General features: G+C 41.6%; 2 protein-coding genes across 6 annotated transcripts in view; both read left to right on the top strand.

The window, feature by feature from the left end:
• Positions 1 to 125: 125 nt before the first annotated feature.
• Positions 126 to 14,651, top strand: LOC117412620 (isocitrate dehydrogenase [NADP] cytoplasmic-like). Of its 4 annotated transcripts, XM_059032575.1 has the most exons (10): positions 791 to 914; positions 1,313 to 1,524; positions 5,378 to 5,507; positions 6,791 to 7,082; positions 7,983 to 8,088; positions 9,222 to 9,399; positions 9,556 to 9,707; positions 10,124 to 10,264; positions 12,329 to 12,491; positions 13,056 to 14,651. In XM_059032575.1, exons 3-10 carry the CDS (start codon positions 5,386 to 5,388, stop codon positions 13,147 to 13,149), a joined length of 1,248 nt encoding a protein of 415 aa, XP_058888558.1. In that variant the 5' UTR covers positions 791 to 914; positions 1,313 to 1,524; positions 5,378 to 5,385; the 3' UTR covers positions 13,150 to 14,651. The 4 variants fall into 4 exon arrangements, with proteins under 4 accessions (XP_058888556.1, XP_058888557.1, XP_058888559.1 ...); XM_059032573.1 differs by lacking the exons at positions 791 to 914; positions 1,313 to 1,524 and adding an exon at positions 126 to 332; XM_059032574.1 differs by lacking the exon at positions 1,313 to 1,524 and having other exon boundaries at positions 780 to 914.
• Positions 14,652 to 22,266: 7,615 nt separating this feature from the next.
• The window catches only part of LOC117400877 (pleckstrin homology domain-containing family M member 3-like), a 57,276-nt gene continuing 51,734 nt past the window's right edge, over positions 22,267 to 27,808 (top strand). The window contains exons 1-2 of one of the 2 annotated variants that reach the window (XM_034001219.3): positions 22,267 to 22,379; positions 25,828 to 26,991. In XM_034001219.3, coding sequence (XP_033857110.1) covers positions 26,466 to 26,991 — 526 coding nt within the window. In that variant the 5' untranslated portion in view covers positions 22,267 to 22,379; positions 25,828 to 26,465. Of the gene's footprint in view, positions 22,380 to 24,468; positions 25,025 to 25,827; positions 26,992 to 27,808 lie in introns of those variants that run through there. The other variant, XM_059032572.1, reaches the window with a different exon arrangement.

The raw sequence follows: 27,808 nt of genomic DNA, 5'->3' as shown, positions 1-27,808 counted from the left end.
CTCTGCTCCCGTGTTCAATGGAAATAAACATCATTTACCAGGGGGGGGGGGGGGGAAGAAAGAAGAACGTGTACAGATTCCAGGGTTTCTGCGATACAGTCATCCACAGCAGTGTTTTTACAACAATAGTGGGGTTAACTGACCCCGATTCATTACGGCAGTCGGGACGCTCTGACGCTGTTGGGCTCGGGTTCAGGTAAATCGGTTGTGAACTCGGTTGTCGACTTTTTTACTCTAATGTGGACACGGCCTAGTTCACGGTTTGGATCGCCTGGGAAATCATTTTTTAAAAGCCTTTCTCTTTGCGAATATGGTTTCGTCTAGCCGTCTAGGTAAGTCTATCTTGAATCTGGTTATAAGCAGGGGCACACATACAATAAGTAAACGTGTACCGGTAGGCTATGTTACACCGTCCTTAGTAACTACTTTAAAAAGTACCGTAATCTAATTAATTGCATGTCAATGTCCTTGAATTCAGTGCGTGATCATCATGGGATCACATTTTAAATACGACATAACGTTACTAAAATAAAAAAATATTCCTTTAAAAAGCGTAAACAGGAAGCCCCGCTCTTTATTTTCTGTAATATTTGACACAGTCTCCTCCTTAGCTCAGCTCATACGAGTCTCCTTGTACCCTCCTCCTGGAAGAATAAAAACAACGACCCCTCCTCATAGCCCTGTCATTTCTATGGCGACCACGTCTGAGGTGGGACGTACCCATTGATCCTTGCCCTCCCTGATTGGTTAAACGCACTCGGTGGGGTGGGCGGTGCAAACATCACTCAAGGAGGTAGACGCCCTGGTTAAAGCAACCGGTTTACACGGTTGTTTGAGGTGTCAGTGGCAATCGGACTTCTGCATACATTCGACTTCAATTTTCACCTTATTCTACAAAACACAGTTTTGCAAAGGTAGGGCGATCATGTGTTATTAACATATATTATTGTACTCTGCTTATGGCACGATTTTATAAAACAATCATTTGAAAAAAACATTTCCAGGTTCCAGACATAATTGCAATTTGAATACAGTACCAAATACGTGACCTTATATATATATATATGTTTTTAAAAATATTTGTTTATATACAGACAAGTTCGTTTTTCTTTAGAGTCTCCGTTGCATTGAATATCGGTAGCTGGGCTTCTCGGTCGATTATGTCAATCATAATTATAAATGCGGTTTTTACAGTAACAGTGTTTCCAACTCAGCCTGTCGATTTTTTTTGTCTGTCACTTACTGTATGTATTGTATGGTTTCACAACTACTCGTCTAACCTGATTGGTCGCTTAACTTCATGCTTTTGTAGAGTCAGTAGGAGCTGGAGCATTTTGAGTGCCGAGCCACTGCTACAGGAAGTGCTGAGAGTGCTGAGCGGCTTGGCACTCATCCCAGGACCGAGAGGCTTGCCAGTGTGCCAGTGTGCTGAAAACTGCGCCTCCCCCTCAAAATGGGCTCCCGGTAGCAGAAATTAACTGATTCATCTAATAGCGCCTCCCCTCTGCCTCAATTGAACAATAGGTATGTCATTTGAAGAGGCAGAAATGACAGTTCAAAATGGGCTAACTTGAGTTTTAAATAAAATGTACAGGTTTTAACCCATTAAAGCCCGGGCAGCTCATGTGGAGCCTTCTATTATATGTAAACTTATGGAAACTATAATAAGATCAAAAATGGAAAATTACCTATGGTAACAGTATCCTGGGAGACAGTCAGCATGGTTTTAGGAAAGGGAGATCGTGTCTAACTAACCTGCTTGATTTTCTCGAGAATGCATAACAATGGATAACTGCAAAGCATACGACATGGTTTATTTAGATTTCCAGAAAGCTTTTGACAAAGTCCTGCATAAAAGATTAATTCCCAAACTGAACGCAGTAGGGATTCAAGGAAATGCATGCACATCGATTAGGGAGTGGTTAACATGTAGAAAACACTTGAACAAAAATTATTGTATTTCTTGCTCTTATTGTATTACTTCTATTGTAACACTTGAAATGTATTTGCCTGCGATTGTAAGTCGCCCTGGATAAGGGCGTCTGCTAAGAAATTAATAATAATAATAATAATAAACAGAAAGTACTGATTAGAGGAGAAACCTCAAAATGGAGCGAGGTAACCAGTGGAGTACCACAGGGATCAGTATTAGGTCCTCTGCTATTCCTAATCTACATTAATGATTTAGATTCTGGTATAGTAAGCAAACTTGTTAAATTTGCAGACGACACAAAAATAGGAGGAGTGGCAAACACTGTTGCAGCAGCAAAGGTCATTCAAAATGATCGAGACAGCATTCAGAACTGTGCAGACACATGGCAAATGACATTTAATAGAGAAAAGCGTAAGGTACTGCAAGCAGGCAATCAAAATATGCATTATAAAAACCATATGGGAGATACTGAAATTGAAGAAGGAGTCAATGAAAAACACCTAGGAGTTTATGTTGACTCAGAAATGTCTTCATCTAGACCAGTGGTCCTCAAAGTGCTGCCTGCGGTCAAATTCATGCCCGGGAAGCCAGGCAGCTGTTCTTAAATGGGTCGTGAACACATTTCTGGCGGGTCATAATGTGCGAAAATAAATTGCTTTAAACACGTTATCCAACAAAAAGCGTCACAGCTGTCTGTTGACAGTGCTGCTCACTTATGCTGTGCATGTACGTACTGAAGGGTCTCTGCGATACGATCAACCAATTGAATATCTGCATTTTCTCCGCGGTAACCCAATCATAAGTTAGCTGGGTGGAACATAAACTGACAATAAGTTTAACCAAGAGGACAGTCAAATATCTGCCAAGCTTTACGCAGCTGTCCAATCATAAGCAAGCAGAGGCCGTTGACGGTATTTTGCATGAAAATTGAAGGCGAGTGAGTAGCCAATGGGAAAGTGAAAGATCTGACAGCTGTCCAATCATTCGTGAGCAGAGGCGGGGTGTTAATATGCCTGGTAAGCACTGAATTTCGCAGACTGTTATTGAGAAAAACAATACATTTCAGTATTTAGAATTTAATTTTCTCTTTGTATATTTTTTGATTTCACCAGACAAGGGAAACACCGTAGTAGATTTAGTTACGAATATACTTTCTCTGAATAATTGTACTGGAGATGAGCGATCTTTAAAACAGTAGTGTTGACAAATTTGCCAAATTGAAACAAAGCAAGACGCTATCTATCCTCTTTTATTTCAGTTTATTCATGGTTATCTGTGCAACCATGCTATTTAAAAATATTTGCATTGCATAGTTTATATAAATTATTTAATGAATAAGCGCAGCACGCACAATTACTGCCTGAGACTTGGTCTCATCAGTGAGCCAAGAATAACTCTAAAACTCTTAATATATATATATATATATATATATATATATATATATATATATATATATATATATATATATAAAGAGAGAGAGAGAGAGAAAGAGAGACAACGTTATACTCTCTGTGATTTGAAATTGTATGTTTTTAATATATATTAAAAACATACAAGGCAGAAAGGACCCGTGTTGACCAAGTGTCTTGACTTTATATTATTACACAACGGATACAACCAAGTATACATAATGAAACAGATAACTTAATTAACCAAGTTTTTTCTACGAAGAATACAACAGTTGTAATGAAATGTATACATGAATGAATTTACTCGTTAAACTCAATTTTGTTAACGCTGAAAATGGTAGCTCAAATTTTGGTGGGTGTGTTCGCAAAAACAAAAAGGGAATCACGCATTCATAGTTTGTGCAAGTAGCTCAGATTTCCAAGTAGCTCAGATTTCCAAGGAGCACAGATTTTCAGAACACCAGCAGCGCTGAGTACATTGCATTGATCTGTGGATCTGTTAGGACCCCAACCCAAAATACACCCTCATCTATTTAATTAAACATTTTAGAATCCCCAAATCTTTTCATGTTCGGGGTGGGGTTGTCTTCCAAATGACCCCATCACAATGCAGAAAATTCACTTAACTCGAACCCGATCCTGATCTGATGAATAAAAATGGGGCTAAAATAACCCAAACTACACCCCCATCTAGATCAGGTCGACCCCATCGGGTTGGGGTCCTCCTCCTAACAGAGCCGCAGATCAATGTAATGTACTCAGCAATGCCTGCACACACTCGCAAGCCTCTCAGCACTGGGATCTCAGTGACAAGCCATTCAGCACCCCCGGTATTCAGTGCTCAGCACTCTCAGCACCCCTGGTATTCAGTGGCTCAGCACTCTCAGCACCTCAGGTATTCAGTGGCTCAGCACTCTCAGCACCTCCGGTATTCAGTGGCTCAGCACTCTCAGCACCTCCGGTATTCAGTGGCTCAGCACTCTCAGCACCTCCGGTATGCAGTGCTCAGCACTCTCAGCACCTCCGGTATGCAGTGCTCAGCACCCCTGGTATTCAGTGTATCAGCACTCTCAGCACCCCTGGTATTCAGTGTATCAGCACTCTCAGCACCCCTGGTATCCAGTGGCTCAGCATCCCTGGTATTCAGTGGCTCAGCACTCTCAGCACCCCCGGTATTCAGTGGCTCAGCACCTCCGGTATTCAGTGGCTCAGCACCTCCGGTATTCAGTGGCTCAGCACTCTCAGCACCTCCGGTATGCAGTGCTCAGCACTCTCAGCACCCCTGGTATTCAGTGGCTCAGCACCCCGGGTATTCAGTGCTCAGCACTATCAGCACCACCGGTATTCAGTGACTCAGCACCCCCGGTATTCAGTGGCTCAGCACTCTCAGCACCCCCGGTATTCAGTGGCTCAGCACCTCCGGTATTCAGTGGCTCAGCACTCTCAGCACCTCCGGTATGCAGTGCTCAGCACTCTCAGCACCCCTGGTATTCAGTGGCTCAGCACCCCCGGTATTCAGTGGCTCAGCACTCTCAGCACCTCCGGTATTCAGTGGCTCAGCACCTCCGGTATTCAGTGGCTCAGCACTCTCAGCACCTCCGGTATGCAGTGCTCAGCACTCTCAGCACCCCTGGTATTCAGTGGCTCAGCACTCTCAGCACCTCCGGTATGCAGTGCTCAGCACTCTCAGCACCCCTGGTATTCAGTGGCTCAGCACCCCCGGTATTCAGTGGCTCAGCACTCTCAGCACCCCTGGTATTCTGTGGCTCAGCACTCTCAGCACCCCTGGTATTCTGTGGCTCAGCACCTCCGGTATTCTGTGGCTCAGCACTCTCAGCACCCCTGGTATTCTGTGGCTCAGCACTCTCAGCACCCCTGGTATTCAGTGGCTCAGCACCTCCGGTATTCAGTGGCTCAGCACTCTCAGCACCCCTGGTATTCTGTGGCTCAGCACTCTCAGCACCCCCGGTATTAATTTTAGCTAAAGGAACACAAGCTTGTTATCATTCAAATTATTATTATTTTTTTTTTTCAGTTTCTAAAATGTCACCAAAAATCAAGGCCGGTTCAGTGGTTGAAATGCAGGGAGATGAGATGACAAGAGTTATCTGGGACTTGATTAAGGACAAACTCATCCTGCCCTATGTGGAGATGGACCTACACAGGTAACTGTGACTGTCACTGACATGGAGCCTGCAATGCCTTTGCTGCTTGTCATTAACTCAACTACTGCCTTTCCAGTGGGGTGCCTGGTATCACATGACAGCCCATGGAAATACTGTAAAATATATACAGATTGCTTTTTATTGTCAGAAATCATCTGTGTGCCCCAACCAGCCAGCCTTCTCTTCTTAATACAATACACGTGTGTAGAGCACAGACGTTACAATGACATTGGGTGATCAGAAGTAGCCTTACTGACACCATTTATTGATTCTTGATTATAGCTCTGAGACTGGATTCACAAACCCTGGTTAGCACTAAAGTCTTGGACCTAAAGTAACATTAGGTAGTCCAAGATTAGTGCTTATCGGGGTCTGTGAAACCAGCCCTTAATGTTTATAAGCTACTCTGCATTATCGTCACAATGGACATTTATGCAGATACTGCCTAAAATTGCTTGACAAAACAAAAAGCGATATCTGCTGTGTGTGAAGTCCTGCTGGCATGTTAAACCAACGCTCCTTGCTAAACCCAGCCCTTAAACACCAAACAAATCATATCTGTATGCGTGACTGGACAGCATGGTAAAGCTTGTGCAGTCTGATATGTAAGCCTTGGAAGCCATTGTTCAAGTCATGCTTGTGAAGAGAAGGGGAACTGGGTGAAGGGTGAGGGGTGGGGCTTATCTGAACAGTGGAGCAGTGTGACTGGGTAGGACTGCAGTGATAAGGTCTTTGAAAGCGCTTGCACATACACATTTCAACATTCTTTAACACAATTTATCGATGATCTCTGACTTGTGGGGCCCTTAATTCTTACATTGTACACATTTATAGCTACCTCTCCTGATTTAAATGCTTTGCATTTATAGATGATTTGTGCATGCTTAATAATAATAAACAATTAAGTAACAAATCCCAGTGTCTCTGTCAGCACTATTATATAGTTACACCTTGCAGGGGGTGAAATCCACAGAGATATATTGGAGGCAGTGTTGCATACGTATGTCACACTTTACAATCTGGAAAAACGCTTGGTATTAACTTTATTTAGCATGCGTTATTGATTTTCATGTCTGTCTGTCTGTCTGTACATCCATCCGTCTTTATATTTATACATACTTATGTTTTTTGCTAAGATCTGGAAAATCGCTTATCAGATTGTGGTTAAAGTTTAATTGCCATCTGTTATTCAATGTTATTCTGTACCTATGTCATATATGTCACGGTCATCAACTTTTCCATCATACTGGATGCTGATGCTTTTCGCTCCTACTGTTTTACAGCTATGACCTGGGAATGGAGAACAGAGATGCCACTGATGACCGGGTCACAGTGGAAGCAGCCGAAGCCGTCAGGAAGTACAACGTGGGGATCAAGTGCGCCACCATCACCCCAGACGAGAAGAGGGTGGAGGAGTTCAAGCTGAAGAAGATGTGGAAGTCGCCCAACGGGACGATTCGTAACATCCTGGGGGGGACCGTGTTCAGGGAGGCGATCATCTGCAAGAACATCCCACGGCTGGTCCCCGGCTGGCTCAAACCCATCATTATCGGCCGTCATGCTTTTGGGGACCAGGTGGGTGGGGATTCTTGTTTAAAAACTGCAGTGAAATGCTAGGGGCATCAATTGTGCTGAATCTTTTGCAAAGAAGCATTCGCCTTCCCAGATGGTACGCCCAGTATCCTTTCATCTGGAAGGTAATTTGCTGGCTAGCACCTTGATATGCGAATCCCAGCAGTTATTACTGCTATAGATGGTGCCATTAATGCATCATCATGGCAGTCACAGGGCAGCAAGATGCATGCTGCCCTTTCCTTCTTGCTGATTGCTGCAGGATTCCCAGCAGCTGGATCAGAAAGGCCTTCATATAATTGGTGTCCCTTCATACAGTAACTGTATCTTTCTGACACGGTTACACGTGGCTTCTAGTTGAAAAGGGTTATGGTTGTTACTGCAGTCTTTACAGTTTCTGAGCAAAGGGCTATAGTTACTTATTAATTATGATGTACTTTAGACTGTGGACAGAACATGATTAGCCTCTCTGGATTTTCATGAGTAACCAAAAAATAAGTGTCCGTACCATGTCAAAGGTCCAAAGCGCAGAATACACGAGGAAGCGTTTTCAAGCAACACAGGATCACTCCCGTTATCAGCATTAGATCAGGTGGTCTGTATGTGTGCATTACATAAGGAATAATGTACACCCAGGTGTGCATAATAAAGCTGTAATGCTATCGAGGGTTTCTGGTGACATATAAAGCAAGAGAGCGCTAGCACTGGATTCATAAATAAATCCTAACAAACCACTTTACTCTGCTATTACGAATTGAATATGAACTCATTTTTTTACACAGTTGAAATGCTATTGCAGGGTTCATGTGATGTCTCGCCGTACAGATAAACAGAGTTGAAGAAGGTGGTTCCCTGGGACCAGACCAGATAAGATAGTGAGCGTGCTTGCTTTGTTCTCCTCAGTACAGAGCTACAGACTTCGTGGTCCCCGGCCCAGGAAGAGTTGAAATGATATACACCCCGAAGAGTGGCAGCCAGCCAGTCACATACCTTGTGCATGATTTCGAAGGTAAGGTCACTTTCCACAGCAGAGAGAATTGAATTCTTCAGTAAAAAAATAATCCATGGAAGATTTGTCCTGCCTTTCATCATGAATAAGGCCCTGTGAAAATCGCGGAAATTTTCTTTCAAATTCACGGCAGCGTCACGGGTAAAGTATCGTATTTCGCCGAATATGCACTGAAATGTAAAATAAATTACGTGTACAGATTGTTATTTTTTTTTAAACTTTAGGTAAGTATTCACGTCTCAGCTGGGCTGATGAATGAATCGCTCCACCATTTGCTACACTCTGAAGAATTGTCCAATTTTTCAGAAGGGATATTTGCGCAAACAGTGGCCTCTGTCATGTCAATAAGTGGACTTTTGGAATATGGAAGTCACCGTTTTTTTTGTTTCTTTGCAAGTAAAGCAGTCACTGTACTGCTCTGGATTTCCGCCTTTCTCTTTTCGGTGACTCTAAATGCCTGTCAACAGACAAGTTTCGGTAGTGATCTACAGTAACGTTGCAGGACGTACAGAAGAGCTTACCTCCATCGCTGTGTAAAACTCTGGATTCTGCTTTACGTGATCTGCTGCAGACACATTTTTAGCCTTTTAGAGACATCCATTTTCTTATTTACAGTGTGTAGTGTTTTAATTTCCTGCTTAGATTGCATATAGTGACATGACATAATCACTGCACAGCACTGTGTGCATGGCGAATATTACACACAGGCACATAGCAGAGCTGTAGTTTCGTTAATGTGATTTTTTTTGTATGAAATAAAAATAATTATGAAATAATTTTTATTTCTTAAGAATATTGTAAAAATCACGGTATTGGGCTAATTTCACGATTTCCGTGCAGCCCGTGAAATCGGGCCTTAGTCATGAACCCTCAATCCATGTTCACCTAAGAGTACTTTCACATTTTTGTATTCTGAGTATTGTCTTGCATTTTAATGCAGTTGTGAGAGTACGTTTTAGCTGAGACGTTCCGTTTCTTTTTGTTTTCCACTTATACAGTATCAATGTCAGGGGCTACCATTGCAATGTAATGTTGCCCGGATCCATCTTTCTGCTTTTGTACCTATTGCAGGTAGTTTCTGTGATGGATTGCTCACAGTGTAGACTGATTTTCTCTATGTTGCTGCTCTGCAGAGTGCGGTGGTGTAGCTCTGGGCATGTTCAACGTGGACCCGTCCATCAGAGATTTTGCACACAGCTCGTTCCAGATGGCCCTGACCAAGAGCTGGCCCCTCTACCTGAGCACCAAGAACACCATCCTGAAGCAATACGACGGCCGCTTCAAGGACATCTTCCAGGAGATCTACGAAAAGTATGATACTGTGGTCAGGTTTATCAGAAAATACATTGCATTTTGCAGATACAGGTCTCTTTTTACCTGAGATTTAATGCCAGTCCTGTTTCTGAGCCGCTGCACTGGTGTACTGTGGCTAATTCCTGTTAAGTTTCATCCATTGGTTCGTTGCAGGGAATACAAGTCCCAGTTTGAAGCGAAGGGGATCTGGTACGAGCACAGACTGATCGATGACATGGTGGCGCAGGCTATGAAGTCTGAAGGAGGCTTTATCTGGGCCTGCAAGAACTACGATGGAGATGTGCAGTCTGACTCTGTCGCTCAGGGTACTGAAGTGTCAAAGAGTCTTTAGAGATCATATAAATAATCTGAAATGTATTACCGGGAGGGATGGTCATTTGTACTTACAGTATTCCTACAGTACAGGGATGGACATAGGACTCCTATTGCATAGCCGTTTCACCCATGCCAGATTTCAATATTGTACAAGATTGATTAGCCACAGTGTATAGGTAACAAGATCAGGAGAGACTTATGGATCAAGGTACGAATGGATCACAGTGCTACGCAGTAGGAGTCTTATTTCCCTCCCTGCAGTAAACTAAATGCAAAATCTAAATGTACGTTTTCATAACATGAACGTCCAATACATTATTTGAGTGCAAGAAGAAGAAGAAATGGGAGAGTAGGGGCACCTGATTGGCTGCAGATAAATAATCTGAGTCGTTTTGGAAACCTCCAGGCTATGGCTCTCTGGGAATGATGACCAGTGTGCTGATCTGCCCGGATGGAAAGACTGTGGAAGCAGAAGCAGCTCACGGCACTGTGACACGGCACTACCGCATGCACCAGCAAGGCAAAGAGACCTCCACCAACCCCATTGGTGAGTGTGGCCAGCTGTTCGGTATGTTTAACATGCCTTTATCAAGGGAAAGTGTGTTTGAAAACAAACAGTGGAGGTACTTCTAGGCTTTGGATGCCATGGTAACCACACTCACTTATTTCTATTTAAATCTATTAATGTGCTTGTGATGTAATGTATTACATAATAACAATCTACTGTTCCTTTCTATTTAAACCTTCAGGCATCGTGGTATTGAGTCTATTTATCCAGTTAATTTCCTTTATTCGTCAGTATTGTACATTATCTAATTGTATTTCTTCTAAAACTACTAATTGCAAGTCATTCATGTTATGTTCATCTTTTTGTAAAGTGTTGAACTTTACTTTTTTATTTCATATATATATATATATATATATATATATATATATATATATATATATATAGTGCTGAGGCAAATATCCGAATATTCGAACAAATATTTTTGACGAATTGTGGCAATGTGGCCACGCCCTTGTGCGTAGTTTATGTTTATATGTTACGTGTTGTGTGTAAACGTTGGTGTATAGCGATGGCTGCACGGGATATAAATGGGTGTGTGCAGCACGAGTATTTAAATTGTATAATTGTAGTTAGGCACGAGGATTGCACATCACTTCACGTGCAGATAAAATGTGTATAATGTGTGTCACAGGATTGCACTTAATTAATTCACGTGCAGTTGTACCGAGATTCCAATTGAATGATTGACTAGCAATCGAGTCTCGGTACAACTGCATAAAAACAGCATTATTTCACTAACCCGGGGTTGTGTGTTCGGTGAGTGGAGAACGGGACTGGAGACGGAGGTAATTGTGATAATTGTAAGAAAAATAGAAGTTCACCATGTTTGTCTGTGTAGTCCGTTTTGTTTGTCTGTTTATTTTGGCTACCAGTGCCATGTCCTGTTTTTGTGTTCTCATATTTTGTTTATTAAATGCTGAGCACAACCAAGTGCTCAGCTTCATCAAAACCCCAAGTCTCTATGTGTTACTTCCTGTTTCTGGTCTGACGTCACCCACTGCAGCCGTCTTTGTGACACGAATGTATTCAGATATACAAATGAGGTGTTTGTATTCACTTGAAATGATAAAAATACCTTGCACTTATTCACCAGATGTTGCGCGACAGTTTCAAAAATGGCAAATGAAAAAGAGCTCTGTGTGATATGCGAGATTAATAAAACAAAACACAGGATCAACACAGCAGCTTTTGAGCCTCGATTTAAATGTTTTACACAGCAAAAAGTAAACAAACCAGATTATGCATGTACCCATAGTGATCTCTATGGAAAGCCATCTGTGTCAAAAAAGTGTTGTGCTGCTTTAGAGCGAGCCAGAATCTCATGGGACAGAAAAAAGGCAAGCACGTCATTCTGAAATGCCTCACTTTACGGTGCCCAGCTTTCTGGAAATGTTGTGTAGTGGTTTTTATATAGACTGTACATATTATATATATATATTTTGCGACTTTGTTATGTGGAATGTAATAAAAGAACCAAAATTGTGAGTTTTTTCCCCTTTGTTTTACAATGCCATTTCCACGTTTGTTTTATTTGAAGTGTTTAAAGTTCAATTTCAGTTTTCATTTGCTTGTTCAGCTACAAAAAGACACAAGTAAACCTCATATTATTACTTTATGAAAACATGTCTATGGCCACCATTTACTGTGAAGAAACGGCAATGCAAGGAATGAAAAAAAAAGTAAAAAATAAATGAAATGCGTTGTCCGCTTTATGTGCTATTTATTTCGGGAATAAACAAAACACCATTTAACTTGAACTGCTGTTTGGCATTCTTTGTTTTGTAGTTCATTCACTGGAGTAAAGTAAGTCCTACACAACGTATTCTTTACTCCTGGGATATTTTTCTACTGTGTTACATAGTGTAACGTCTTGCTGTAAAATAAAGGCGCACTATGCTGTCTCTGCCTGCGTTCTGAGCAATATAATGGCTTTTACTACTTTTTGAAAAATGAATGAATATTTAAATGATATATATATATCAGAACATGCCCCAGCACTAAGATATAATACATGAAATGAATGGGCGTTTTTTCGTCCTGCAGCGTCGATCTTTGCCTGGACCCGAGGGCTGGCTCACAGAGCTAAGCTTGATAAGAATGCAGAGCTGCACACCTTTGCCACTGCCCTGGAGGAGGTCTGCATAGAGACCATTGAATCCGGCTTCATGACTAAAGATCTGGCAGCGTGCATTAAGGGACTGCCCAAGTAAGTGCGCCAGTGTTTATATTTTCTCTATTCCCTTTTCAATGAGCCATCCTTTAATATATACAGTGTATGGTGTGTATGTATATTAGGGGTGTGCTGTTCCTCATAAGCTTTTTCAGCAGGTATTCAGTAAATTGATTCATGAATGTGTTGATTCAAACACGAGAAGCTTACAGCCTCAGAAACGCCAGTACTGCAGTAAACATCTCAGTGCCCTGGATGAGAGGGTAATAATACTCCAATCAGCTTTTAAAACACTTCAATTGCCATTGTTACTCAATTGTAAACTAAGTGAAGGGCTGATTTCCTTGTTTTGAAATCAAGACGTTAATCGATTTATTGAATACCTGCTGAAAAAGCAAGTAGGAGTAATGAATAACAGCACACCACTAATACACACACACACACATTTATACCTACCTACCTACATACATACTTGTCAGTTAACCCCCATCAGGTGTGACTGGTCCTTGATCTTCTTTCTGTATCTTGAACTCCTCTTGAACCTTCTGATGCTGTTGTGTGATTCGGGTCATTAACAGATCGCATTCCTTCTCTCTGCAGTGTGCAGCATTCTGATTACTTGAACACCTTTGAGTTCCTGGACAAGCTAGCAGAGAACCTGAAGGTGAAACTGACCTCCCAGCCCAGACTGTGAGACCGCCCCAGAACACCCCCCCGGAACACCCCCTCGGAAACCCCCCCCTGGAACACTGGAGAATGTATAAATATACATCTACATACTGTTGAGACCGCCCTGGAACACCCCCCCGGAACACCCCCTCGGAACCCCCCCCCCCCGGAACACTGGAGAATGTATAAATATACATCTACATACTGTTGAGACCGCCCCGGAACACCCCCCCCCGGAACACTGGAGAATGTATAAATATACATCTACATACTGTTGAGACCGCCCCGGAACACCCCCCCGGAACACCCCCTCGGAAACCCCCCCTGGAACACTGGAGAATGTATAAATATACATCTACATACTGTTGAGACCGCCCTGGAACACCCCCCCGGAACACCCCCTCGGAACCCCCCCCCCCGGAACACTGGAGAATGTATAAATATACATCTACATACTGTTGAGACCGCCCCGGAACACCCCCCTGGAACACCCCCTCGGAACCCCCCCCCCCCCCCCGGAACACTGGAGAATGTATAAATATACATCTACATACTGTTGAGACCGCCCCGGAACACCCCCCTGGAACACCCCCTCGGAACCCCCCCCCCCCCCGGAACACTGGAGAATGTATAAATATACATCTACATACTGTTGTTTCTGTATGTTTCTTGTGATTTAAACAAAACCGTCCTTTTCTAATATTTATGAAATGGCCAGTGTTGAATAAGAACCACGCCACCCTTAACTCTTGTTTGGTTACAGTAAGAAAATCATTAATAATTGTTTCTAAACAATACTGTTACATTACCTTTTACGATCATGATAGAGAGTATGGCTCTATTAGGATGCTAAATCTAACAGTACTCTACACAAGGCAACTGTTAGCCATGTATGTTTTCTTTCCTCATTTCCGCCTCACTGTAAAAGTATATAAACTACAATATGAAGAGCAGCAGCCTATTGCCTTTTTGGCAAACAATTCAAAAGTTTTCTACCTATGTTGCAAGTATCATAACTGGGACAGAAGGCCCACTTTTAAAATAGCTGTGCTAAACAGCTGTTTGGGACTGTCGTTTTTTGTATGGGTCAGAATTTTAAAAACTACATTTTACTACATTGAAACATTGTAACATGTTTATATGCTGCAGTTTTTGTATTATTTTGTGATTTTTCCCTTTGCCCCTCCCAAACAATACTGATCATTTCTAACATCTGAAACGGTATTCTTTGACACACTGTGGAGACCCTGTAAAGCAGCTTCTCTGGTTAGTTGTGAATCGATGCTGTTTATGTTTGTTCATTGATCTTAAAGATTTCCTTTGGTAATACGCTGGATTTCTGTATTACAGCAGAATAGCCTGGTCTCCTTTCAATTAGAATAAAGGGTTGATTGTTTTCATTTTAAAAATGGATCTCAAGTATGTTCTTTCAAGTCGTTCTAGTTACGTGGATAGAGGAAATTAAACCCTAGTTGAAACTGTTAACTCGTAAACTCTCAAGCTTGAAAATAAAACAATTCACCCATGTTTATTTTCCCTATGGTCTGATTTTGAGTTACCTTTTTTCCTATAATGATCGTTGCCACTTTATGTGTAAGCTAAAAACTAAAATCTGTACGTGTGTAAGATGCACTTGCTTATTGTATGGAAGATGTATTTAATACCGGCATCGTATCTAATAAGCACATGTTGCCTACTAGTGGCTTTTCAATACTAGTTTTTGAGAATTTTATAGAAAAAAAAAAGTGTGTGGCGTATGAATATTAAATCTGATATTCCTGAATTAATCCATTAATCGTGGGGAAAACGTCATGCTTTATTGTACAATACCTGGATGATTAAAGGAAAGCTGCACGTGTCTCAGTTTACCACAAGGGGGAGCTCACCAGCTGGCAATGTGATTATGTTTATACCATGCTTCCTGGATTGACCCGTGTTCCAGAGGTTATGCAAAATACAATGCAGCAGTGTTAAATATTCCACTAGATATATAGGAAACAGCATCTGTTTTCACAGTGCTGAAATGCCACCTGCATTGTCCCCAGGCACAGTTAGCCAAAGTCCAGTGATAACACATGGGCACCTCAAAAAAAACCAAACCAGGTAACCAGTGCAGCTGCTAGCTGAAACAGCACAACAGCCACTGCACCATGTATCGTGTGCTGTAGCATCTGTATTTTTAATTGGCTCAGTAAATTTGTAACATCTCGAGCCATACAAAATGCATTACATAATGCACACAAGATTTGTGCGTTCCACACAAGATTAGTGTGCTCCAATCAATTGTACTGTATACAAGGTGAATGCATGTGATGAAATTAAACAGATACTGTATCTAAAGTAATAAAAAAAAAACTAAAAAAAAAAACTGGAAATTCCTTTTAATTATAAGAACAATGTTGGGCAAAAGGGTAAAGCACCATTCACAAAGAACGCACTCTTCATACTGTACGTGTCTGCACTATACTGAGACCGCGATCATAAATAAAAAATATACCTTACATTGTGAGCTTTGTGGTCTAGAGACCATAACCAATTGGCTGATTTTTTTTTTATTTTTAAAGTCACTAACAGAGGAAAGTGGAAGCAATCTGTCTTAATAAGTATCAAAGCTTTTATGCAGCTGCTATTGTCCAAAAGTAATTGGATTTTACCAAGTAAGAAAAGGAGTCTCATTTCCTAGTCCGAGCTGCATTGAGATCATTGTGCTGTTGAAAGGCTGGATCATTAGTGGATGTGGGCTACGATTTCTATTTTTAATCCAGCTGATTGCTCTGATGAGCTGAACTATGAACAGAACAGGTAGAAGCTTTTAAAGATGAATCCTATCCATGGCAACTGTTGCTACACGCTGGAAGGTATCGGGTTGGCACTGGGCATGGCGCAAGCCTTGAAAACATTGGGAACTGAAGGGAAACAACAGAACAACTGGATATTATAGTGTTTCCAGCAGGAGTAAACCACTGACATGTCACAGATCAGGTCAAATTGATATCTCGTCCAATATGCCCAATTTATTCACTTAACATTTTGCTTGTTTTATTCCTGCACACACACACAAAATGTGCTTACAACATACCACGAGAGAGATCTGCTGTCTAGTGGTCAAACACATCTGGTAGTCTCTGCTTGAGCAAGGCCCATGACTGGATGACATGGAAAGCACAGAGAGTTATGTGTCTGACTGCAGCCAGTGTCAGTGTCCCTCACAGTCCATGAGAAAGCACTAGCATTACAGCCCTGCACTGACAACCACACTGCAGTGCTATGTTAATTGAGAGGGTTAGGTTTGCAGGTACTTAACAGAACCCCAGTACTGGTGAGCATTCGGCTCCTTGCAGGGGGTCTTTACACCAACTTTGTACAAGAGCAGACAGGCACCTTGCCTCGGAACACTCAGGCTTCTCGTGGATGGAACGTTACCATGGAGACAAATAATCGTTCTCTCCATCAAAAGAGAATCTAACAGAGGTTTCATGTCTTTTGTGCTGTAGAGCACATGAAGCCCTGGCCAGATGAAAGGAGCTGCTTTCTTTAAGCACAATAATATAGTAATCAGTGGAAGGGTGTATAATCAAAAACAGAGCAAAAAAAAGGACATTTTTTGAACAATTACGTGACATCCTGCATGCTTCAGTCCCAGAACTGCTCCTCATCTTTACTCATCTTGTTCCCAGTGAAAGGGGGGCACTGTGTGTTTGTGTTTCACGATGTACAGTGTTCCTCCAAGACCCTAATTGCATGGTTTGAATCCGATGTCTTACTTCCTATTATAAACTGTTAAGCATTACCAAAATGTGTACTTTTTGTGTGTTTATCCCCCTTCAATACCAGCTACTAAGTTTCATGTATTGCGCCCATTGATTTTATTTACATCTATATGAAAAAGAAGACTATAGTTCCCTTACTTACAGAAGCAAACCAGGCCCGATGTATAGATGCTGTATATCTGCTCAAAGGGGCTGTGTTGCCATAAGAACTGACAGCCACAGTGGAATCATGCTCTATTCTGGGCTTGTCTGCACAGGAAACTTGTGCCATGCTTACTGCAGTTTGAAAAGTTCCATTAGATATACAGGGAACAGTAGCTTTTCCCTCAGTGCACTTCCATTGTCCACAAGCTGAGATATCCAAAGTCCAGTTACCTCCCGTCATTCAAACACTCACTCTTCCCTTATGCGTTTCCATATGAGCAGCTGCCGTGCAGGCTGTTGCTTTGATATCCACATCTGATGATCAGTGTTAGCTTGAAGATCATTTTAAAGCGAACCCCTCCTATTCTAGTGACGGTATGCTAATTATATTCATTGCCCATTGCCCTGCATGGTTCACCTGTATCCTACAGTAGCTAGGTTCCCTGAATACCCAGTGAGTACAGATCATTTTTGGATTAACAAAGAACACCTACCAATGTTTGCTTTCTGACAACCAAGATGTATTGTCTTTGTCAACCTATCAGCGTAAATGTGATTAAAACCATGTCATATGAAAGAAACATACAGTACTGCTATACAGTATCACAGTCATTCGCTGGGATTACAGCAGCTTGTCCATTGCACACCACATACATTTCTGCCATGCAAGTCCAGCATGAGAAAGTCTTTGTCCATGCGCTGGCTGTTGTGTATGCCCCTAGTCAGCCACTAGGGGGCCCTACTCCTCCAGCCATTGACCAAACAATTCAGAAATTTGATCTGTCAAACTGGTGCTGCAGTTTGCATGAAGGTAAATGCAGCCTGCAGTGTGCCCAGGTTGTATCTCACTTGTGTCTTTACATGAAAAGACAAACAAAATCAAAATCTTTGCATAATAGAAAATGCCTTTCAAAACGTTAGTGCTAAACGTTTTGAGGATTGTGTTCTGAAATGAGTTAGAAAACAAAGACAGTTCATGTTACAGAACTACCTGAATTCCGGGTTTGAAACATTCAGAATTACGAAAACAAAGCGGGCATCTGCTAAGATATAAATAATAATAATAATAATTACAAGAGGTGAAATAGCATCTGCGCATTGTCCACTTCCCTGGTTTCAATGTAAATCTTCCATAGTCTGGTGTGTGCACAACCATCAATGTAAATCTTCCATAGTCTGGTGTGTGCACAACCATCAATGTAAATCTTCCATAGTCTGCTGTGTGCACAACCATCAATGTAAATCTTCCATAGTCTGGTGTGTGCATAACCATCAATGTAAATCTTCCATAGTCTGGTGTGTGCACAACCATCAATGTAAATCTTCCATAGTCTGGTGTGTGCATAACCATCAATGTAAATCTTCCATAGTCTGGTGTGTGCACAACCATCAATGTAAATCTTCCATAGTCTGGTGTGTGCACAACCATCAATGTAAATCTTCCATAGTCTGGTGTGTGCATAACCATCAATGTAAATCTTCCATAGTCTGGTGTGTGCATAACCATCAATGTAAATCTTCCATAGTCTGGTGTGTGCATAACCATCAATGTAAATCTTCCATAGTCTGGTGTGTGCACAACCATCAATGTAAATCTTCCATAGTCTGGTGTGTGCATAACCATCAATGTAAATCTTCCAGTCTGGTGTGTGCATAACCATCAATGTAAATCTTCCATAGTCTGCTGTGTGCATAACCATCAATGTAAATCTTCCATAGTCTGGTGTGTGCACAACCATCAGTGTAAATCCCTTGCTCTAAACAAATACTTGTCTCAAACAGTATTTTTTTTTTTTTTTTACTAAAACTTCTTGGACAGCCTAATACTTTAAATAAAAAGTAGACACTTACCCGCACTCCTCCCTTTCAATGGCAGCGTTAACTATTGACTCCCTTAATTGACTCTTAACACAAAGGCAAGGGATTTGTAGGACAGATTAGCATTTCAGGGGGTTCACATGCAATTTTATGTAGGTCAGGAACAATACGGTATCCACAAGATTACAGCTGGCACTCATAAAGCCACTATCCCCTAACAATGTTCCAGAAAGGAACTTATTTGGGGCAATTAGCTAAGCCCCCACCCCTCTGTCCACCCCTTCATTAGTAAGGGTTTTTAAACAAACTAAGACAATGAATAAGAGGGGGGAGGGTGGGGGTGGGGGGTCCTTCTCCTGCCCACCTCCCCAGCCCGGGATAATTACTCTGCCTCCTCTCTGTAACCTGAATGAAGTTTGAATAATGTTTTTCTTACTGTGGAGCCAAGGCAATGAAACTTGGGTGTTCAAGCTGTGATAATCCCATTAGTGGAGAGTGGCTTCATTTTTTGTATTTACGTATTTATATATATATATATATATATATATATATATATATATATATATATATATATATATATATATATATATATATGTATATATTGCTTAGTGGGAACTGAGTGGGCAGGTGGTGGGAAAGGGTTGAGGATGAATACCCTCACCCCCACAACAACCCCCAGTGAATCTACCCCCTCCCTCCCTCTCTACTTGTGGATTTGTGTTGGGATCTAAGTGCGCTCCAGTAAACAATCATCTGTGTTAGACTCAAGTAGCTGTATCTCCGTCTCTGTTTGCTAATGGGAAGGAATGATGAAACACAAGCCGAACCAACATAAGACAAAAGCAGCCAATGGAACCGAAGCATGCTTCTCATCCGCCTTGAGGAGCAGAATAAAGACCCGACCTGTCAAAGAAGTGATCAACTGAAAAATAATACCAATAAAACAGTCAGATTATTTCACCCAAAGCTAGTGCTATCCATGAAAAGAAAGTTTTCAAAGGATCCTCATTTGGCAAAAAGCAACATGCTTTTTTTAATGGTTTTTGGCAGAAGACAGACCCTTCTGTCTGGCAGTATTGCCAATCATGATCAGCCAGAGCCTGGGAGCATAACATCTACCTCACTCCCCAAGCATGCGTCTTAACGACTGTGCAAGGGGTTGGGCCTGACTGGGGAGGATGTTAATACAGATTATATACCATTACCTTCTCTCACCTGTAGGGGCAGCGCTGCGTGGGGAGAATGATAACACTATGTAACACATTTTTTGTTCCTGGGTAGTAAGTGTTATTTCCTAATTGCTTATGTCTCAAAAGTATAGAAAATGGCTATTATTCCCCATAAACTTTGCTTTTGTGACCAGGACAGTGATATTTTGAAATTTACCTATTTCCAATGAGAAAACGGGCGAATTTGTGCCTTTTCGTTCACATAAAGTCAGAAAAAAACAACATATGAATCCAAATTAACATGTATTTATACTAAAGTAATACAAAAATGACTACAAAAGATTTAGAAGTGAGTAGTTTTTCGAGATTTACGATTATACTGTAAATCACTTTCACGAATCAGCCCCCAAATGTAGTCTCCCATCATGTTCTCGTTATACTGTCCTTGGTAGCGGCGTTCAAAGTCCAGTATATCCTGGTGGAAGCGCTCGCCTTGCTCCTCCGAGTATGCTCCCATGTTCTCCTTGAATTTATCAAGATGAGCATCAAGGATATGGACTTTGAGGGACATCCTACAGCCTATTGTGCCGTAGTTCTTCACCAGAGTCTCAACCAGCTCCACATAGTTTTCGGCCTTGTGATTGCCCAGGAAGCCCTGAACCACTGCGACAAGGCTGTTCCAAGCCGCTTTCTCCTTACTACTGAGCTTCTTGGGGAATTCATTGCACTCCAGGATCTTCTTTATCTGTGGTCCGACGAAGACACCGGCTTTGACCTTTGCCTCAGACAGCTTAGGGAAGAAGTCTTGAAGGTACTTGAAGGCTGCCGACTCCTTATCTAGATTTCTGACAAATTGTTTCATAAGGCCCAATTTGATGTGCAGTGGTGGCATCAGCACCTTCCGGGGGTCCACCAGTGGCTCCCACTTGACGTTGTTCCTTCCCACAGAGAACTCGGTCCGCTGTGGCCAGTCCCGCCTGTGGCAGTGCGCCTTGGTGTCCCTGCTGTCCCAAAGGCAAAGATAGCAGGGAAACTTGGTAAAACCGCCTTGGAGACCCATCAGGAATGCCACCATTTTGAAGTCTCCTATGACCTTGATGCCATCTCAGAAAAATGCAGATATGTATCCACTTAGGCAGCTGGAACTAAACTGAACTGGTGGGCTTAAGGCCCCTGTATTTATACTACTATTTATATTACTGGAAAGTTCTAGAAGTTACTCCAAGTTTACTCAGCACTGAATCTATCTGGAATGTTCTGGAAAATAGGTAAATTTCAAAATATCACTGTCCTGGTCACAAAAGCAAAGTTTGTGGGGAATAATAGCCATTTTCTATACTTTTGAGGCATAAGCAATTAGGAAATAACACTTACTACCCAGGAACCAAAAAAAAAAAAAAAAAAAAAAGTTACACAGTGTAATTATGCACTGCATACAAAGAATCTCGAGTTCCTGGGCTTGCTTGGCAAGTTTCAGCACCTTTACAGAAGAGTTCTGGAAGGGTGGAAGAGCAGTCAGTGACATTCAATGGATTCGTTATTGGACTCCTTGGACAGCCAGTCTCCCACTTTCTGCAAACATTCAAACTAAACCTGCAGACTCTAGATCTCATTGAAATTCTGTTGCTTGTTATTATTATTTACTAAAGTGAATGTCACAACAGTACAACAAAACTGGAACTGCTTTCAATGCTACTTATTGGAAGAAAAAAATTAAATAGATTGAGTGGCAACTTTTAGCAATAGGTAGTCACTGTCAGATAATGCTGTTGAAGTGGCATCACCTGTTCTTTAGTTATTGCAAGATTTTGATTTCCATGCAAACTATATGCGTTGTAACCATGGAATCAACTAACTTATGTTGTAGTGGTTAGGAAAGGAATTTTCGTGTGCATTTATTTATTTTATTTATTTATTTATTTATTTATTTATTTACTTACTTTAATTGGGGATATTCAGACATTTCAAGTAGCCCAATTTAAAAAATGTATACAATAAATAGTACAGTCCAGTTATCCACTGCAGAGCGCTACATTAGTACATATAGGACACGGTGTGTTCCTGACAGCACAGTATGTAGAAAGTTAAGTGTGCTGTTTTCACCTCTGAATTCAGCTCTAGCACCACATATTTAAACACTGCAGTATTTTGGACACAGTACATTTCGATGCAGTTTAAATACAGCAGTGTAGCCTGCAGAAGCAAAAGGAGTGCCACCCTTTACACCGCAGCTCAGGTTTGCTGTCACGATCAATAGCGGACCTTTTATTTGAGAATCAATGTTTATCCGGTGGCTGGAGGGACCGCTTTCAGTGACGGAACCGCAGCTGACTGCTAGTAAACAGAAGAATTAGGTGAGTCACCGGGACGCAGTATGATATACCCAATAATAAATAACGCGGTTAATAAAGAATGTTAAAACAGTGACTGAGCAAGGGTTCTATAACAGTAAACTCATATTCAAAACCCCAGACTCCGAGTCAAGCTATGCGCTATATTATTGAAGACCGTTATGCAGTAGCCTGTGTGTTATACTACACACTACAATAATACAGTACCAGTTAGAACAGATATAGAATTCAATCAGGATATTCATGAATATCGAGTTTGTATATATCAGCTGGCATGCCTCCACATAAAATGTTGCGGCTTATTTATACAGTAGGCTGCGGTAAGATGTCAAGAATTTTGTTTTTTTTTAAAAAAATGTTGTCAAACATAGCCTATAATAATAATAACAATAATAATAATAATAATAATACATTTTATTTGTAGAGCGCTTTTCTCAGACCCAAAACACTGTACAAGAACAACAATACAAACATACAACACACAAAGGTACAGATGAAATATCAGTTCAATAAAAGAAATCAAAAGTTAAAATAAATCAGCAAAAGCTATCTTAAAAAGGTGCGTCTTTAAGCGAGATTTAAAAATATCCACAGACTCAGAATCTCGAATAGATCTGGGCAGCATGTTCCATAGTCGCAGGGCAGCACTACAAAAAGCTCGGTCTCCCATAGTACGGAGCCTAGTCCCAGGTTGAATAAGACACCCGGCATCCATGGATCTTAAATTGCGCGCTGGAATGTAGTCTTGCAATAGAACCCTCAAATAAACAGGGGCAGCACCATTTAAGTCCTTATAGGTAAGGAGCAGAATTCTGTAGTCAACCTGATACCTCACAGGGAGCCAGTGCAGTTTATACAGAACAGGTGGTATGTGCTCACAAGAAGAGGTATGAGTTCAAACCTGGGCTGCAGAATTCTGCACATACTGAAGCCTATTGAGAACTTTAACAGTAACCCCAGACAACAGAGCATTGCAGTAGTCCATTCATGAGATGATTTCTCAGCAGAAGATGAGGACAAAAATGATCCTAACCAGGCAATGTTACGCAGATGAAAGAATGACACACTAGTTATATTTCTTTTTTTTAATTTTTTTATTCAGTAGTCGCCAATTAATTTTACCCCGTTTTTCTCCCAATTTGGAATGTCCAATTGCATTTAGGCTCAGCTCAGCACTACCACCACTGCGCTGACTCGGGAGTGGCGAAGACGAACACGAGCTGTTCTCTGAAGCGTGTGCCATCAGCCGACCGCTTCTTTTCACTCTGCAGCCAGCCCAGAGCTACAGCGTCGGAGGACAACGCAGCTCTGGGCAGCTTACAGTCAAGCCCGCAGGCGTGCAGCAGTAGTTAAACAGGGGAAAGCTAGAAACTGGTTGTTAATGTTACAATTCTTTTCCTGAAAGAAGAGTAACAATTAATTCCACTGTTCAGTAGAAAACAGAACAGAGTTTTTTGTTGGATCAAGTAATTTATTAATGGTGGAGAACAAGGTTCTAGAATTACTTCTGCCACCCTCAATTGGATCTAGCAGACTTGAGAGCATCCCTGTATGCCAGTAGATGCTGTTCATATGCCAAATAGGAGGAGTGGCAAACACTGTTGCAGCAGCAGAGGTCATTATATATTATTATTATTATTATTATTATTATTATTATTATTATTATTATTATTATTATTATTATTATGTCTGATTTTTTTTCTCCAGTGTGACATCAAGTAGTACTTCTAGCTCTTGTAAATTGTGCCAGATCTAAGCTAGTTTATGTGATTTAATGTTTGTTGTAACACTGCAAACGTTTAGTCTGTGGCTTCGGGTACCTGTGTTGTGCTGTCAGGGCCTATCACATATGATGTGCCGTCATTGTTTTGTTTTAGTATACTGCTGTGTGTGTGGTGGTGATGGGGAGCAGAATTAGCAGTGTGAGTCTGGTTTTCTGCACACTTGGGCACCCCTTTTTAAAAACTGTATGGATGAAAAAAAAGACGACTTTTTTACCCATAATATTTAAGAAACAATATTATGATGGGGCAGATTATAGGGCTAATTAAGTCAGCCTTCACCCTCAGCAGAGAAATGACTTTAGGTTTTGTTAATGCTGATTTCATTTGGAAACACAGAGCGCTGCATTCATTTCCAAAATATTTCAAACAAAAATCATTTCTCAAGCCTGATACTTAATCTGGAACCAAAGTTCTGTATGCAGAGAATTACAGCAGATTCAGCAATAGAGTCCACAGCATTTCAAGGTGCTGCCTGCTGCAGAACAACAGAGTTCCTCTGTGTGATGGTTAGGTCAGAGAGTTAAACCCTTTTTCTAGCACACAGACATCTTCTGGTCTGGGATTGGCCATCCCTTACGTAATGCACTGTAAATGATTTATTGATCTGTGAATGTGGTAGACCCTCCGCATCAGCGCCCAGGCAGAATCAATCCAGTGTCGGTGATGTCATCTCTCTGTGGACCTGGTGTGGGATGGGGCTCTTGCACTGTGTGTCAGAGATCCACAGAGCAGGCAGCCCAAATGCAGCACCTGCCATTTCTCTGGATCAGCAGGGCTCAGCAGCACTCGCATGTTTACTCACGCGGATTGCATTCTCAAGAGCTTTTAAAGGGGGAAACAGCATCTTTAATTAATTTCATTTAGGTAAATGCATATAATTTTAAAAGATGAATGATGGTGAGAGTCTGAGGAAACCAGTAAAGGATATATAATCACATCTGGTAATTGTATTTCTTATTCTGCTATGAAAGTGTATCATTTAGTTTTACAGTACCCTACAACACCTGGTCAGATTGGATTTTGCTACAAAAATATATGAAAAAAAGAAATATTACAGAGCAAGAGTAGATCTTGTTCTTAACTGTTATCATTGATAATTTGTGTACAATACTAACTGTTCAGCTTGGTTGTTTTTTAAACATGCGATCTATTTCCTGGACCTGTGTATTAGGCATTTGGGGGGTATTTCCTTGGGAATCAGAATGCAGAATGCTTGCCATCTTTAATTCAATTGGTTACAATGGGTCTGTGGCCAGTACAGGGTGATTGAGAAGTCATTTGGCCAGACTGCAATGCTGCTGTCTATCAAGACGAATGGAGCCCATATAAAGAAGTTAATACACTTTCATGTGTCAGGAGTCCTAAAATCTTGTTGCATATCGTTTGCCAAGCTTCATTTCTCTGCAGTGCTCTGACCCCCTCCGAGCAGCAGCTGCAGACTGACTTCATGATCACCCTGTATGAAGCCGATTGAAGCCGTTTTGATTACTAGACAGGCTACCACTGCATCTGCTCTTCTCTTGTGATGCATGCAGGGTATTCTTGAGTTCTAAGCAAATATAGTTGTTTGTTTGTTTGTTTTGTGTGTGTGTGTGTGGGGGGGGGGGGGCTTCTTGACCTGAAAGGTGTTGGCTGGCTGCATTAATAATCTGTTTTCTTTTTTGCAGGAAATAGGAGTCGCCATGCTTTGAATCCACAGCCTTTTCTCTTTTCCACTTGTCCATAATGTCTGTCTCTACAGAGGATGCCCAATCCAATCACACTCCATTAATTAGACAGCCATGTGGACTTCACTGGAGCTCTGATGTTCCTCAATTACAGTCTTGGGCGGTGTGCTGTTGACAGGCACATCCTAAATTAAATCTATTTATTCTTTTTCCCATGCAAGTGGAATATAAATCTACAGCAGTTTACTGTATTCAGCTGCATTACACAGTTAATCTGGGCAGCCAAGATTGTGAAGACAGTAAAGTAACTGGTTTCTTGAAATGAGACCACACGCTTTAGGAATGGAGGACCCTGGCACAAGACTTGAACCTCTCAAATTAGCTTCCTTAACCAAAGAAATTCTGTTGCACTTATAAATAAAAAAAACACGCTGTCTGCTATAAAGAGCATGGATCTCTCGTGTTGATATTTAGTAAGCAGACGGAGTGCCCCTTTTTACACTAACTGTGCAAAGTTTCTAGAGGCTGATTTGAAACTTAAACTATCTGTCAGCCACGTCTGTTTCCCTTGCGGCATATACATTTATACAGACTGAGGCCCCAGTTGGTTTCAGTTGGCTGCTACAAAACCATTTGAAATGGACGTGGAGGATATCAGCCCGGCGTTGGAGGTCACTGAAGACTTCCTCCACTGTTTTGACTGCCCTGTAGAGAACGGACAGCAGCAGCAGCAGCAGCATGAGAATTACAGCATACAGGAGGTGCCTGAGCTCGCTGGGCAGAAGGGCTTCATGAGCAAGGCTGGGAAGACTCACGCAGTCGAGCTCCGAAACAGTTCCCTCCAGAGCAACGGCGGCACTTTCTGGGGCTTGCTGAGCAAGGAGCAGCTGAATAAGGGCTGCGATGCAGCCGCCAACAACCTGGAGTGGGCAGAGAAGAAAGAGGTGCCCTCCTTCAACATCTTCAGCATGTGTCAGGGCAGAAGGAGCAGGAGCAGGGCCCGTTCCACCAACGACCTGGCCAGCCAGGCCAAAGAATCGGCAGCCTTCACACGTGGGCACAACCGCTCAAGGTCCGACGCAAATTACAAGTCTGTCCCTGATAACGGAGTCCCCTCCCTGGAGAGGAATCTGGCTGCCGTCAGTGACCTGCAAAGGAAAGAAGGTAGGGAGTGTTGAAGAAAATCTGTTATTTTAAACTTCTTGAAATGCAATACGTCTTCTCCTCATCACAATGCACAGTTCTATTGGTCTGAGGCTTTGTGACTGCTGAAGAAGACAGTATGTTGGTATTACACGAAGCTTGAGACTTGTTGGGATTTTGTTTTCCAGAAACACAGACAGGGTTGGGGGATCAGTTCCTGTTTTTCACTTTCAATTCCATTTCCAACTGCTATTTAAAATCAGCTCCCATTCCCTTTTAATCAATTCCAACACATCATTGATACAAATTGTAATTAGCAGTATTCTGTTAAAATGAGCTTCTCACAGGGGCAACAAGTTCAAGTTACTTCAATGAAAGCAGTTGAACAATCACAACAATTACATCTCTAAAATATCAATTCCAATTCCTTCTAAGGAATGGGAATTGGAATTGGGAATTGATTTTAAAAAGGAAATGGAATTGGAATTGACCCTGACTCTGAACACGGGTTCCTATCACATCAATAAAGCCACATGATTTTTAAATGCATTGATTATTATTTGTATTTATTTTTTATTATTATGAAATGCTTATTCATATTACTTCTGGGTTTTCATTTACTTTAATTGGAGACTGTGCTAGGCAGGCTCTTCTACATCCAAGACGACAGAAGTGACCAGGGATTTTACACAAGGGACCATTTCAAAAGGGATTATACCCAGCTCTGACCTGCTAAGCCAGGGGTGTCCAATCACGGGTCCTGGACGGCCATTCCACTCCAGGTTCAGCAGGTAAAGTGGGATAATTAACCAGTTCAGGGTCTGGGTGCAGGTTTATT

The sequence above is a fragment of the Acipenser ruthenus genome, chromosome 10 (genome assembly GCF_902713425.1).
Source record: "Acipenser ruthenus chromosome 10, fAciRut3.2 maternal haplotype, whole genome shotgun sequence".
Lineage (NCBI taxonomy): Eukaryota > Metazoa > Chordata > Actinopteri > Acipenseriformes > Acipenseridae > Acipenser > Acipenser ruthenus.
Note: the sequence above shows the minus strand (reverse complement) of the source record. Positions and strands in the feature narration are given on the sequence as shown.

What these genes read in the sequence shown, in the direction of transcription:
- LOC117412620 (XM_059032573.1), top strand. Translation starts at nt 311, where the DNA reads ATGGTTTCGTCTAGCCGTCTAG. An exon ending in GTGGAGATGGACCTACACAG is followed by an intron (nt 5,508 to 6,790) that starts GTAACTGTGACT and finishes ACTGTTTTACAG; the next exon opens with CTATGACCTGGGAATGGAGA. An exon ending in CCTTGTGCATGATTTCGAAG is followed by an intron (nt 8,089 to 9,221) that starts GTAAGGTCACTT and finishes GCTGCTCTGCAG; the next exon opens with AGTGCGGTGGTGTAGCTCTG.